The sequence below is a fragment of the Salmo salar genome, chromosome 06 (assembly GCF_965601325.2).
Source record: "Salmo salar chromosome 06, fSalSal1, whole genome shotgun sequence".
Classification (NCBI taxonomy): Eukaryota; Metazoa; Chordata; class Actinopteri; order Salmoniformes; family Salmonidae; genus Salmo; species Salmo salar.
This window is the reverse complement of record NC_138296.1, coordinates 39,857,874-39,872,969: the sequence shown is the minus strand read 5'-3', so window position 1 is coordinate 39,872,969 and position 15,096 is coordinate 39,857,874. Positions and strand designations below refer to the sequence as shown.

Below are 15,096 nucleotides of genomic sequence, written 5' to 3'. Positions count from 1 at the left end.
AACATGGGACCAACACTTTGTTGCGTTTATATTTTTGTTCAGTATGTATGTAATTCTATGCTCACCCTCCTTCTCTCCCAATAACAATATTTCATGAAGACAAGAAACCGATTGGGAGTGCTTCTTGATTTTACAATCTAAAGACTGAATCCTCCACAGGCTTTTCTGGCTGAGAGCGATAACAAATAAATTAACTGTGGTCTATCAACAGTAAGTGATTATTAATTATTCTATTTGATAGTCAAATAAAATGTGCCATTGGGTATTACAAATCACAGGGCATTTACAGGAAAAGTGTCTGTTTCATAGAACATGATTAATGTGGATTGTACACAATAAAAAAAAATATATATTTAATTTTAAAAGAATTGTCTCTCATATCATATAAAAAGAAAACCAAGTAGTGAGCTAATAATGGATTTATATTGCTGTCTAATTTCTCAGGGCAAGCCCTGTCCATGACCACTGCACTGCGTGAGGTTACCAGCCCTTCTCCATTGGAAAAAACGACAGCTGATCCCTCTATGGACATTTTATCCCCCCCAATGGACAATTACCCTGCCCACACCCAATGAACATTTATATTTATCATTGTCATGTTGTAAACATGTATACATAATAATAATAATTGTTATTGTATTTTTTTATTGTTTCATTCACACCTGCACTGCTGGAGCTCGGAGCTTAAGAATTTCACTGTACACTGCAACTACATCTGTGCATGTGACATGAAAAAAGAGAAAGAAAATCGAATATAAAACATCCACCTCATGCAGCAACAAGTGTCTACTGACCGACCTTCAAGCCCTTTCAACTGGGGTGAACATTCCTGCTTCTCCTATGACAGTCCGTCTCTGTCTGTCCCTTCAGGGCATTTCTCACAGAATTACAATAAGTTTGAATTAGTTCAAAACTGGTGTTTCTTTCCGTTCCGTCCCCCTGCCCCGGCCAAGCAGTAGGGCACTATGCCCACAGTGGCCAGGGGCACAGTGGCACTCTTACAGAAGGACAGCAGGTAGAACAGAGCCCTGGTGTGGGCTGGTGGCCTGACTGAGTCCAGTAGGTGGAGCAGCAGCAGTGTGGCGCCCACGCATGCCAGCCTGTAGGTGGCGCCACCGCCTACTCTCCGGGCCTCGGCGTAGAGGGGCGAGTGCAAGCCCAAGCCCAGGCCTAACAGAGTGCCGGTGTTGCGCAGGAGGCTGGCGAAGGGTGTAGTGTCTATGTGGACCCATTGGGGCCGCTGGCACCAGCGCTGGGCCTTGTCCAGGGTCCAGAGCAGGTCCACCCCCAGGCCCCTGAGGCCCAGGTAAAGGCCCACAGCGAAGGAGAGCAGGGAGAGGGTGGTGTAGATGTAGCGCCTCAGGCTAGCCCTGTAGATCCAGTGGACCCGGTCAAAGGTCTCCGCCACTAGGATGCCTAGGAAAATGGACAGGCTTGTCAAAGAGAAGTTCTTTCCCAGCTTTCACTTGCATGTTCTCAATTGGGAAAACACCTAACAAAGGCGCCAGGGACCTAGTACCATACCTCGTTCAAAGACACCTAAATCTTTTGTCTTGCCCATTCACCCTCTGAATGGCACACATACACAACAGGGTAGGGTGTAGGATTTGATTTAGAATTCGGTATAAGAGTTGGGGCTCTCCACTGACCTGTGACGACCCCAGCGACAACCTGGTGAGGGAAGTGGGCAGCGATGAAAACCCTGGAGAGGCAGACACACACCTGCACACACCAGAAGACAGCCCACAGGGTCCCGCGGACACACCTGACACAAACACACACACACACATACACACACACACACACACACACACACGGGGAAGGACACACAGTCACCTACTTAGCAGAGTTGGATCATTCAATCTAGATAATTGTGTCTAGCGGATAAACTCTGATAAACAACATAAACAACAGAATTTGTCCTCTTACCAGTTCTTGATGTGACCCCCATGTTCCTTGAGGAGGATGGCAAGGAGTGATGAGATCATAGCGTAGTAAACCCCTGCAGCACTCATGGCATGACCCGACGGACTTCCTGTGAGAGGAGAACTGCAGTCAAGTACAGTTTTGCTTGAAAAGAAATTGCGAACTGAATGGAATCCAACTGAATCGAACTGCACTCTCTACTCCTCTGTAAACTGGTCATATGTGTATACCTGTTGCTAGACCCACTGGTTGATGCTTATTTATAAAACCCTCTTAGGCCTCACTCCCTCCTATCTGAGATATCTACTGCAGCCCTCATCCTCCACATACAGCACCCGTTCTGCCAGTCACATTCTGTTAAAGGTCCCCAAAGTACACACATCCCTGGGTCACTCGTCTTTTCAGTTCGCTGCAGCTAGCGACTGGAACGAGCTGCAACAAACACTCAAACTGGACAGTTTTATCTCAATCTCTTCATTCAAAGAGTCAATAATGTTCGCTCTTACTGACAGCTGTGGCTGCTTTGCGTGATGTATTGTTGTCTCTACCTTCTTGCCCTTTGTGCTGTTGTCTGTGCCCAAAAATGTTTGTACCCTGTTTTGTGCTGCTACCATGTTGTGCTGCTGCCATGTTGTGTTGCTACCATGCTGTGTTGTCATGTGTTGCTTCCATGCTATGTTGTTGTCTTAGGTCTCTCTTTATGTAGTGTTGTCTCTCTTGTCGTGATGTGTGTTTTGTCCTATAGTTTTATTTAATTGATTTTTATTTGTAATCCCAGCCCCCGTCCCCGCAGGAGGCCTTTTGCCTTTTGGTAGGCCGTCATAATAAAGATGTCATTTTTTTTTTTTTGAATAATAAAATAATGGAATTTAATTCATTTGAGTTGAAAATACTGCATGGATTCTCCAGAAGGGAAAGTGGTTTTGCCAGCAGCAGACAAACAGGCACTCACCTGGACTAGTCTCACAGGTCATAGGGAACTGCTCAATTTGTGGCGCTGATGAGTTGGCATAGTAAGGAGTCTCTTGAACCCACCAATAGGGACGCTCGCCAAACAGGATCCTGTGTAGACATGAGAGAGTAATACATCATGTATCACATATTAAATCCTCCTCTGTCTGGCAACATACGCCCTGGAGGGATCATCTGTTGGATCGTTCTCATAGCATTGTTAAAACATTCGGAACCTGCAGTATTTTCATCCTGGAAATATACTTATTATATTGTTATTCTTTATCTTAGCATCTGAGCACTGTGATTAGTATTAGTCACCTACCATTTGAAGATAAGGTTGAGCCAGTCTCCCACTACAGCCACCCAGACCAGCTTGACCCCTACTGATTCCCGCAGATGGAAACACACAGGGAAGAAGACAAAGAAGGTGTTCCGCAGGTCAGCTGCCATGGAAACAAACAGGAACCAGCTCTGAGTGTCCCTGTAGTGAGTCTGGAGGTATCGTGTGGTGCTAACCCCATAGGCGTGGACGGTGTCCATGGCTGCTCTCTAGTTCACTGTATCTGACAGTCACACTAACGTTAAGAACAGTCTTCGACAACTATAGCTGCTGCTGTGTCTGATATCCTATGTCAGAATAGCAGAGGTGTCTCCTGAGATGCCCGCTGGCAGTACCATAGTTCTGTGTATTGCCCGATAAAGTCAAGAGGTAGTGGTGTGAGGTCTCTGTGCAGCCCTTGTAGTGTGTGCTGCTTGTCTGTCCAGTGCCCGCCTGTCACCGCTGCTATCCCTTTTATACCCTTGTGAACACCTGGTCACTCCACCATGCCTGATCTTTGAACTGGAGAGAGTGAGGAGGGAAAAGAACTGGACAAACATTACATCATGACTGACTGCACTGCAGCCAGCTGGTCAGTGCATCACCATGGGGACTACCTGTGGTGTGGTATTGCTGGAAGACCCCCTTTCCCCCCCCCCCCACATGCACGCACGTACACACGCACCTGTGGTGGCAGGTGGGAGGAGCTATAGGAGGACGGGCTCATTGTAATGGCTGGAACGGAATCAATGGAACGGTACCAAACACATCAAACATATGGAAACCACATGCTTGACTCCGTTTCATTAATTCCATTCCAGCCATTACAATGAGCCCGTCCTCCTATTGCTCCTCCCTCCAGCCTCCACTGAAAGACATATGCATGCACACATACTCATCACCACCGTCACGTGTCATGCATGTGCAGGGGCTGCTCCTCCAGTTATCGCTCCCTGCCCTGTTGAGAGCTCAGAGTGAGTAGATACCAGATGAAGTAAATGTGAGGTGTTCTTTTTCCCCCGGTGCCTGATTGCCCTCTTATGGGGCTGGTGGAGTTGAACAATAACAAGAGTATGGGTTCAATATAAGCGCCAATGAATCGCTGACGGATTTCTCCTTTCAAGAGTTCAATATCCCTCAATGTCTCATTGATCCATCATTCTTATTTCATTCAATGACTGCTTTAAACTACATGTACTCTCTAAGGGTTCCAAAAGGGTTCTTTGGCTGTCCCCATAGGAGAACCCTTTTTGGTTCCACGTAGAACACTTTTGGGTTCCATGTAGAATCCTCTGTGGAAAGGGTCCTACTTGGAACCCAAAAGGGTTCTACCTGGAACCAAAAAGGGTTCTCCTATGGGGACAGCAGAATAACTCTTTTAGGTTCTAGATAGCTCCTTTTTTTCTAAGAGTGTATGGTTAACCATGTTAAGAAAGAGGACTTTTCCAGGACATACTACTTAGCATGTGTTACTGAAGGCCAAATGAGAAGGGGAAAAAAGAGGACAATATGGAAAAACCCACGCTGGACAGGCACGTCGAGCTAGTGATGGAAAAGAGTGTAGCCTCGTTTAGTGAGGGTAGGCATGGAGGGGAGTGAAGGAGGGAAGAGGAGGGGAGTGAAGGAGGGAAGAGGGGGGGAGGAGGAGAGGGTCTGTGTTTACTTCTAGCTGAGTGTTACCAACCTCCAACCAGCACAAGTTTCCAAGGTGATATGTTATCTGGCCGTGGCCGGCTGACAGACATTAGGCCTGTTCCTTGCCTGCTGCTGCTGTTTGCTCCACAAACCATAATCTTCCCCAGGGAGCTAAAAATAACACTAGCATGGTTCCACTGTGCAGCCCACCACACGTACACACACATCCTACAATTCCCATTTCATGTCCGTCCCCCACCCCTCCAACTGCACTAATGGAGCGGATGGCTTTCCCTTGAGAAACACGTTCAGGGAGGGGGGAGACAAGTGAACGTGTGTGTGGGGTGGGGAGGGAAACCAAGTGAGAGATGCATGATCTAAGTGTGTTTTGTTGAACTCTTCCCTGATGGTATAATAGGATACATTTTTGTGATATTTATTCATGTAACATTTGTAAATCCATTAAAAACCTATTGATATTTTCTAGCCAGCCAAGGGACTGCTACTGGTGTGAGAGGGGAGAAAGTTGTTATTTGCAACTCAAGGAGGCCTTTAACTGTGGTTGATCTCTGCTATGCAACATGTCACTGTGAAGATGTTTACTCAGTCAAGAGCCTCTTGTTTATGTCTACACATATACGTCTGTGATTAACAAGGCAATTGTCTTAATTGTGCCATGTTGATTACCAGAGTGCTATAACCAGGCTTAATAAACAGAGTTAAAACAGAGGTTAAACCGGGCACTCCATCACCAATAATACCCTTGCCATAGACCACATCACCAACACCACTGCCCTGCACACCAAAGTACCATCTGTCCCAGTGGACTGTGCTGATAAACTAGAGAAAAACACACAGTTGTCCAAATATTGAATGTTCAGCCAATGGTTGTCTGCTTTGTATGGAGATCAGGCCTCTGAGCTGTGGCTGTTTGGGACTGTGAGTTATGACCAAACCAGGTCTATTAGTTAATGATTACAGACATCCCCAACACATTCATCACAAGTGTGAGGATGCATAATGCATTAGAGAGGAAACCTGTGCAGTTCACCATGCGTCCATTACATTGTCTAGTGTTGCTGTTGTTCACCACGTTATAAAAGGAGGATAATGGTCTACTGGAGACTTTTAGCACCAGGGAATCACAAGGTTCAGACTTTTGCGGAAATAATGCATTGACGTCAATGGGAGATTTTTGTGAAAGTTATCCTTGCAGATCACATGGCAGGATTCCTCCCTGAGTTTCTGGACTCTGTCAGCATCCTCTTTCTGTCACAGGGGTCGTTGAAAGGGGACCAAGGCGCAGCGTGTAAAGTGCTCATATTTCTTTTTATTAATGATAACACTTCAACAAAATAACAAAACGACAGCCAACAGTTCCGTCAGGTACGTAGACAAAACGGAAAACAACTACCCACAAACCTCAAAGGAAAACAGGCTGCCTAAGTATGGCTTCTAATCAGAGACAACGAAAGACACCTGCCTCTGATTGGAAACCATACCCGGCCAAAACCTGGAAAACAAAACATAGAAATAGAATACTAGAAAAAAACCACATATAAACAGAAAACCCAAAACCACCCAACACAACCACCTGTCATGCCCTGACCGCTCTACTATGGCAAATGACCTCTTACAAGGGTCAGGATGTGACACTTTCATCAGTTGGAGAGGCTTACCTTCGAGGAAGTTCCAAAGGGAAGTCAAATACTGGGGTCTCACACCATGCATAGGCCTAGATTTAATTTCATTTATGGTTCATTTTAAGAGGGACGGGTACAAGCACATTGAAATATTGAATAAACAATCATCTGATGTGCTGCATCAGATAGATTAGCGTATTAAAATAGCATCACTGTGTTTACACAATACAATTTAGCCATAAAGTTGAGGTTTTGTTTATAAAGTCATCTGGTCTGTTCAGCATTTATACATCTGTTATAGAAGTTGTTGTTGAAAGAGAAACTAGACTAATTAATGACTACAGGATCAAAGGAAGTGTTGTACTATACTATCATGAACCTCAACTTGTAGGCAACTTTCCATCTATTGCCCTTGAGAATAGACAGATGAAGCCATAGCATGTGACACCCATGTTGCTCTCGATGTCTCGCCAGGCAGTCTGCCAAGAGAATCCAAATGATAAACAGTCTTGTTATGACAGTAAAGTTCTTTATAGAAACTTCCAACATACTTTCCCAAGTCAGTTCAGACTCCTCACAGTATGCCCTGAACCAAGAGACCCTGAAATTGAGTATTTTTTGCTAGATTTTCTTGCTGCCATAAAGAAAAAAAATTCCCATGGTTGAAGTTACCTAATAGTTGTGCATGGGTCTTTCATTATGAAATGAAACTCAAACTCAAGTGAACTCAGGTAAATCGCTAAAGATGCGTGGTTTTATCTGGCCAGCATTTGATCTAATGTTGTATAGAAATATGTTATCTTTCTATGTAGGCTATAGGCTATCCTGTATATAGTCCTCTATTCAAGTCTTCTTACTGCTTAGTCTAAGTCTAGTAATCTTGGTGCAGACTTTTCAACTCCAAGGGAGTGACTCTCCGAATGATGGTGCCTCTGGAGAGACTGACAACCAGTCTTTGGTCTACCTCTGAGATCAGTGTGTGGGGGTTCTTACCAGTAACTGGAGCAGTCTACTGGTCATGACTCATGACCGTTATATGGTTAGTGGAGCAGGAAGGTCACAGGGCGAGGACGTTGGGGTGACCAGCACAAGGCAGCTGAGAGTTTGAATCCAGTGGAAAATGTCCCTGACATTAACACAGATGCAGTTATCTCCTCTTTATTTAGGGGGGATGTGGTTGCTGTGTCAGGATTCAAGTTAGGAATTTGACAAATGAAGTTCCATCGCTTTCTACTGAGTGTTTATTTTCTTGTTTTAACCAAGCTAGCCTGCAGGCATTAATTAGAATGGAGGACAAACCAAAGTTTCCCTAGTGTCTGACTGAAATCATGCGAACCCAGATGTGGTAATCTCTATAGGAACGTTTTCTCTGACATCACAAACTCCAGTGTTGATTCAATGTGTCCATTCCCCTCACAGTTCTAACACTTTAACATCTGGTCTGTAACTGAATGTCTACACAGTCTGAGTGGAATTTATTGAAAGTGGGAGTAGACGTGTGTGTGTGTGTGTGTGTGTGTGTGTGTGTGTGTGTGTGTGTGTGTGTGTGTGTGTGTGTGTGTGTGTGTGTGTGTGTGTGTGTGTGTGTGTATTTACGATGGCCAGGGAGGGCAGGTCATTTTCAGGTCACCTTTTGTAAGGATTGGACGCTGCGCCAAGATATGTTACAAAATCTGTGGGTTATCCAAGGGAGGAAATTACAGCCTCGCAATGGCCTTAAAAAATGCCAAAATCTTGTGTAACAAACCCCCCAGAAATGCATGTTTACAGGAAATAAATTGCAGTGCTGTTTAAATTTGTTACCCTATTGTACTATGAAAAAAAATTCTAAGTTAATTCTTATCCAGGCTGTATCACAACTGGCCGTGATTATCCTATAGGGAGGTGCACAGTTGGCCCAGCGTCGTCCGAGTTTGGCCAGTGTAGGCCGTCATTGTAAATAAGAATTTGTTCTTAACTGACTTGCCTAGTTGAATAAAGGTTTAAAAAATATTTTCTATGTATTAAAATGCATTACAACAAGAACTTCCGTTCCCATGAGGTGAGGAGGGGTGGGGAGTTCATTCACCCACTGATCTGGTCTCTGCAGACACCATGGGGAGTAGAAAGACTGAAAAAACAGGAAACAGCTGAGGTCCAGCCCATTTTAAACAAATATTTTAATTTTTATTGGGAGAGACAACTAGACAGATTCTTTCTTATGTGTAAGGTAAAAACATAAACAAAACAATCAACGGAGAGTTCCAGCTTCCTCCTCATACAGAGAGTGGTCAGACGAAAGTGAATTGAAAAGCCTCAGTGCAGTGATAAAGTATTCAAATGAGCAGATATAAACCTATACTGTATTGAGTTGAATATATACAGTGAGTGTACCATTCAGAGGGTGAATGGGCAAGACAAAAGATTTAAGTGCTGTTGAACAGGGTATGATAGCAGGTGCCAGGCACACTGGCGCGAGTGTGTCAAGAACGGCAGCGCCGCTGGATTTTTCCACGCTCAACAGTTTCCCGTGTGTATCAAGAATGGTCCACCACCCAAAAGACATCCAGCCAACTTGACACAACTTTGGGAAGTATTGGAGTCAATTTCAGACAACATCCCTGTGGAACACTTTTGACAACTTGTAGAGTCCATGCCAAGTTAGAAATCCAATGTTGTTTGTTAATTATTTAAAATGTTGTCTTGGGAAAGTTTCACATTTTCATAAGTGTTTAAGTGTTTAGCGCAGAGCACACTCAGGATTGGGACTGGGGATTTTTTTTTCACTCTTCAAACTTCATGGTCCCTTCAAACCCACTGTAGGTGAAGGGTTCAATGACTGGGCTGCATGCGTCTTCAGTAAAGCAGGCCATCTTGTTATTTTCACAGTTTCCCTCTGACCCTGGGCTGATGTACACCCCGTCTGGAGAGTGAATAGACGGGTCCTCATCAAAGTAGTTATGTGGTCTCAGGATCACTCCGCCTCCATTTCCAACGGTAACTGTGTTGGGGATGTCCTCAGCGTGAGGAATGTGGAGGAAGCCGGTGGTTACCCAGGCAACCAGGTCCTAGACGAAAAAGCACTAATTTGGTGACTACCAAACCTTCATTTATCAATGACCTGAAAATGTGCAAGTCTCAAGAGAGGGGTAAAATATATGTAAGGACAATGGCACATTAGATCAAAAACACACCTGGTTCTCAATGCTCTCGTCATCCTCAATGTACTTGCTGAAGTCCACGGCTGGTGTCCACATGTTGTTCTGACTGTACAGGCTACTGCTGGTCTGCTCTGAGTCTTTGTGCTTAGTGATGGCCACTTTATACCTGTCAAATAAAATAACAAAAGTTGGTCAAACTGCTTTGCCTTTGGTCTACCTGTAACCTGTGTTTTAGGAATTAGGACCTTAGGAGGAGAGAGGAGGGAGCCTCACCTAGCCCAAGACATGGACTTCTCCTCTGGCTCCGTCTCTGGAAGGCTGTCACCGGTGAAGCTGACCACCTGGAGGCGGTAGGAGCGTTGGTGGCCCCAGCGGTTGGTGCGGTTGCTGGCGATGTGAAGGTAGCGTGGCGTCTTGGTGTCGTAGCGGAGAGCAGCCTCCTTCTCAGTCTTTAGCTGGGCCTCCACCAGCTGAGGAACCATGGCATAGCGCTCCGGCATCCAGGGTAAAGAAACGTTCATAAACTTCATGTCCTTGGTCTGGAATACATTCTCAACCCCTGTGGTACAGAAACCCAATTCAAAATTCTAATTATTGGATCATGCTATAATCCTATCATTGAAATGAAAGATAACTCGCAGAGACAACTCGCAGAGACACATCCAGCACCAATGTAACCAACTGGGGTTAAAACCAGGTCTTCAGTGGCCACAAGGCATTTAAAACATTTATAGCTGTGCTTGACCTTTCATCGGTTCATACAAGGCCAAAGGCATTGTTCACACTTACCCAACACGTCTAGGTCAACTTTGAAGTTGATGAAATGAGTGTGGATGTTCCCAATAGTATTTTCTGCCACCTGGTGTCCGTATTTGAGATTGCCATCAACATTGAAAGATGACGATATGTATCCAGTGGCATGCACTTTGGTCTCAACAGAGCCGCTCTGGTAAAAAATGAAGTCCCACAGGTAGTCATAGTTACCTATGGCCGTAATGGTCCTAAAAACTAAGGCACTGTTAACCATGCCTCCATAACTATTGCTGAAAAAGTCAGAGAAGTGTCTTCTGAGAGGACGGCCTGTATTGTGCTCAAAAAGGCAAATTGAATTCCTGAATCTATGAGGTGCACTGACGTCAATGTATCGGAAAGTGTCGATGTAGGTTGCAGCGTACGGACAATCCACGCCTCGAACGAGCTCGTGCGCAAAGCGCCCTATTCCGATACTAGAGTCCAAAAACTTAGTCAGAATCATGCCGGGTGTGATGGAACCATAAACTGACATTGCCTCTTGAACACTAACCTCATAAGCTATCCTCTCCCCCTTAAAACGAATGTCAAAAACTCTCATACCGGTGAGGGAACTCAGACCAAACGCAAAACTCCATTCGAGATACATAACATGATTATTCTTGACACTGAAGCGTTTACCTTGCGCGTAAAACTGCTGAGGGCTTAAACCGGTGGGTTTACTTTTAGGTTTGAGTGATGCATAGTTCTGGACAGGTTTATACACAATTTTAGTCACTGTCCCGGCATCATATTGTTTCATAAGATCCTCCACACTGTCGAAGTACTGTCCGTTATAAAGTAATCTCTTCACACTCCAAAGAGACGCGTTGGTGCTTTCGTGATTGATTAAAACTTCCAAACCTACAGGGTGGATGTACATCCCACTCAAATCCCGAAAGAAAGATATCCATGTCTGTCTCTCTCCCGATTTGACACCCCGAGGCATGCCTTCGAAACCATTCAGGGTTTTCTCTTTACTGACATCAAAACTTTCTTTCACAATTTTACCAAGTTTTGTAAATACCTCCTCATTAATAAACTTGAAAATAAGTACATATTCACCAATGGTGACCGTACGCGCATTGATGGGCAACTCTTCTTTATACCTCTCAACGGTGACATCGCGGTGGTAAGTCGGGTTGGGGAGAGGTCCCACCACATATTCCTTAATGTGCCCAAGGGTGCCATAGAAAACCACCGCAGTCGCCTCTCTCACCGGCTTGGGTTTATTGTTATCTAGGTAGCCAAGCGCATCTGCTTTCCTTGGCAACAACACTTCAATTAAGAAGAGAAAATTCCCTGAAGGCTTTGTAAGCGCATTGACAGAAATATCCAAGTCTTTCTGATTACTCATATAGTCGCGGACTTGGAGATATTCCTCGGCGGACAGGTCAGCAAACACCACGCTGCGTTCATTGTGTTTGCCCTTGAAAGCATGATGCGGCTTCAAGGAGCATTTGGGCAGCCTACCTGAGTAAAGACATACGATGACAATATTCGCTATTACTGAGATCAGGCCAAAGAGTATCAATATCCATTTAACTAATGAAGTCATTCTCAAAACCACCAGCTAAACACCATGGGGTGTTCTGGATAGAGAAGGCGATTGCGAGGAGCATAGAATAAGATTAGGCGCGCAAGTGAATTTGGGATGAGCCACACCCGTCCGTCCCTCGTCCCACCCCCATGCAGCACCCTCAAGAAATTCAAAGTTCTCCCATACTTTGAATAAAGTTATGCAATTGCCGGGATTTAATCCAATAGTTTTTGGATAAACGCCAACATTCCCTTTGCGTAAAGTGTATTTTACGCACATACAGTGGAAAGGGTTGTGCGTTCCTGTCAAATAAATACTTGTTCAAGGGACTTCGTTAAGTTGATATATTTTTGACAGATATTTTTATTTGTACATGTAGGCCTAGATTAAATTAAATGTGTAACTATTTTTACACAAAATGTGGTTTGCAAGAGCATCGTCTTCTTGAAGTTGAAATACACTATAATGGTTATTTTAGTTGGGAAGCCTCTATAAACCAGGCATCATACGCAGACAAAACAACTGATGGTGTTGCTTTTGTTGTTTTTCACTAGCCTGGGTCTCACTGCACTGTCGAAGTAAAAAAACACCGTCTTGATTTGTCTGTTGTCTCCCGCCGTGTTTCCTGGACCCTGGTGGGAAGAGTTTTCCGTTTCGGAACGAAGCCAACATTCTCTTCCCAACATTTGATGTAAGTGGAAAGCCACAAGTCTTGGCAGCCTTCCGAAAGTCCTCAGTTTGAAGTAGGTTTATAGTGTATTGCGCTCCTCACTTTTTCTTTCTGAGGCAAGCCGTAAAAGGAGCTCTCTTATTCTAACCAACACAGCTATAACTCTTAGTTGCAACATCAATTTTTGGATATAGGCTATACATGAATGATATAGCCTATACCCATTGATTCTTGAAGAATAGGCTAAGTTATAAATGCCTCATGAGCTAGTTCAACTGTCGTAGACCTACCCCATCAGAACCCAAAATATAAGCTTGTTTTACACCAATGTTTGTAAACAATGTAGGCCTAAATGTAAACGAACAATGTATACCCTCAAAACATGGCTAGCAGAGACAACTTTGTATTAGCAACTGATAATTATGTGCTTATATGGTATTAATGTTAAGGGACATCACCCTGGGCAGTGTGAACCATAGTAGGGGATAACAACGGCAAACAACATCTTGACAACTGAGTGTGTTACTTGCAAATGACTGTAAGTGTATACTCCAGGTTGCAATCCTTATTAAACAAACTAACCTCTGATCAAAGAAGTTTCCTGTGGTCTCTTGTATGAACATAGGGTAGAAATCCCTTACAACTGTTTGCATCTGAGTGATTGAAGCAGGGAGGACAGGGCATGGCTGGGGTCCCTGATGATCATCTTGGCCTTCCTGCGACACCTGGTGTTGTAGGTGTCCTGTAGGGCAGGTGGTGTGCACCCAATGGTGAATTTGACTGCACGTATCACCCTCTGAAGCGCCTTACGGTCCGTGGCGGGGGAGTTGCCGTAAGTGATGCAGCCTGACCATGCAGTCAGAGTGCCTTCCTCCTACCTGTAAACTGTCTCGTCGTTGTTAGTAATCAGGCCTACTACTGTCGTGTTGTCAGCAAACTTGATGATGAAGTTGGAACTGTGTGAGGCCACGCAGTCGTGTGTATACAGGGAATACAGAAGGGGACTGAGGACGCACCCTTGTGGGGCCCCTGTGTTGAGAATCAGTGTTGACAAGGTAATGTTGCCTACCTTCACCACCTGGGGGTGTCCCGTCAGGAGGCCAAGGACCCAGTTGCATATGGAGGAGGTCAGACCCAGGGCTGTGAGCTTTGTAATGAGCTTATAGGGCACTATGGTATTGAAGACCGAGCTGTAGTCGATGAACAGCATCCTCACATATGCATTCCTTTTGTCCAGGTGGCTAAGGGCAGTGTGCAGTGCAATGGCGATTGAGTTGTCTGTGGATCTGTCAGGGCGGTAGGCGAATTGAAGAGAGTCGAGTGTGTCAGGGAGGGAGGTGATATGGTCTTTGACTAGCATCTTTAAGTACTTCATGATATCAGAAGTGAGTGCTACTGGTCGGTAGTCATTCAGTTCAGTTACTTTCTCTTTCTTGGGCACAGGGATGATAGTGGACATCTTGAAGGTGGGTATAGCGGCCTGACCTATATGACCTAGGGAGAGAAAATGTCAGAGAAGACAACAGCCAGCTGGTCTGCACATGCTCTGCGGGCAGGGCTAGCAATGCCGTCTGAGCCGGCAGCCGTGTGAGGGTTAACACATTTGAATGAGTTACATATGTCCTCAGTGGAGACTGGGTGTGTAGCCCATGTTGTCATCGGGGCTCTCCTTGGCAGCTTGGGGTCATTGTGCTCGAATCATGAGAAAAAGGTGTTTAGCTCGTCCGGTAGTGAGGCGTTGGTGACCGCTATATGGATGGCTTTCCTTTTTTATGCTTCAGTTAAGGAATCTATCTTTAATTTCAGGATTAACTGGTATATTTGGATACATTTTATTCCCCATATTCTATTGATCCAATACAACAACACAATTCATAATTATAAAAATATATATATGTTTTGCTTAGGGCCCCCAAAACGCTAGGCTGGATGTGTGGGTATCGATGTGGGTATGGAGACCTGTGAGCCACTGGGGCTTCTCGTGATGATTTCAGATTTTTTGTTGTGGCTCCCACCCCCATCAAAGTTGCCCGTCCCTGACCTATACATTTTCCAGCCTTTGACCTTCCTGCCATTCGACTTAGATTTACTGAGATATGTTTCTATAATTCACTCATTTATTCCTGGCCAGTGCAAGAGCTGCTTGGCCCACTCATTTTCATTCTCCTATGAGTCCTCTCTCTCCCTTGTGACAACTTTCAGATGTTGAATTCCAGGGAAACACAACAATTTGCTTCTCAGGAGGAACTCCGATAAGTTGTAGCAAATTCAATGTCTGTTTATACAAGAAAACCAAGAATTGTAGATCACTTTGAGTATACCGGCCTATCTGCAGAACTATGTGGATATTTGATTTGTTAAATACACATTCATATATCTAGCTATATTATCTATATTATAATATGCTAAGCATTCTAAGCTGCAGGAGGATCCCCTTCTACAATTTCGCGCCAATTTTCTTAATTTTAGGCTCAAAAGAA

The 15,096-nt window shown here is 44.6% G+C and overlaps 2 protein-coding genes across 2 annotated transcripts; both read right to left on the bottom strand.

The window, feature by feature from the left end:
• Positions 1-622: 622 nt before the first annotated feature.
• LOC106607196 (glucose-6-phosphatase catalytic subunit 1) lies at positions 623-3,657 on the bottom strand. Its single transcript, XM_014203905.3, has 5 exons — positions 3,203-3,657; positions 2,879-2,988; positions 1,930-2,035; positions 1,650-1,765; positions 623-1,416 (listed from the first exon to the last, which is right to left on the bottom strand). Exons 1-5 carry the CDS (start codon positions 3,418-3,420, stop codon positions 908-910), a joined length of 1,059 nt encoding a protein of 352 aa, XP_014059380.3. The 5' UTR covers positions 3,421-3,657; the 3' UTR covers positions 623-907.
• A 4,961-nt stretch (positions 3,658-8,618) lies between these two features.
• On the bottom strand, positions 8,619-12,032 carry LOC100194731 (primary amine oxidase, liver isozyme). Its single transcript, XM_014203899.3, has 4 exons — positions 10,407-12,032; positions 9,891-10,176; positions 9,651-9,783; positions 8,619-9,524 (listed from the first exon to the last, which is right to left on the bottom strand). The coding sequence occupies exons 1-4, from the start codon at positions 11,962-11,964 to the stop codon at positions 9,240-9,242; spliced, it is 2,262 nt and encodes a 753-aa protein (XP_014059374.3). The 5' UTR covers positions 11,965-12,032; the 3' UTR covers positions 8,619-9,239.
• Positions 12,033-15,096: the final 3,064 nt, after the last annotated feature.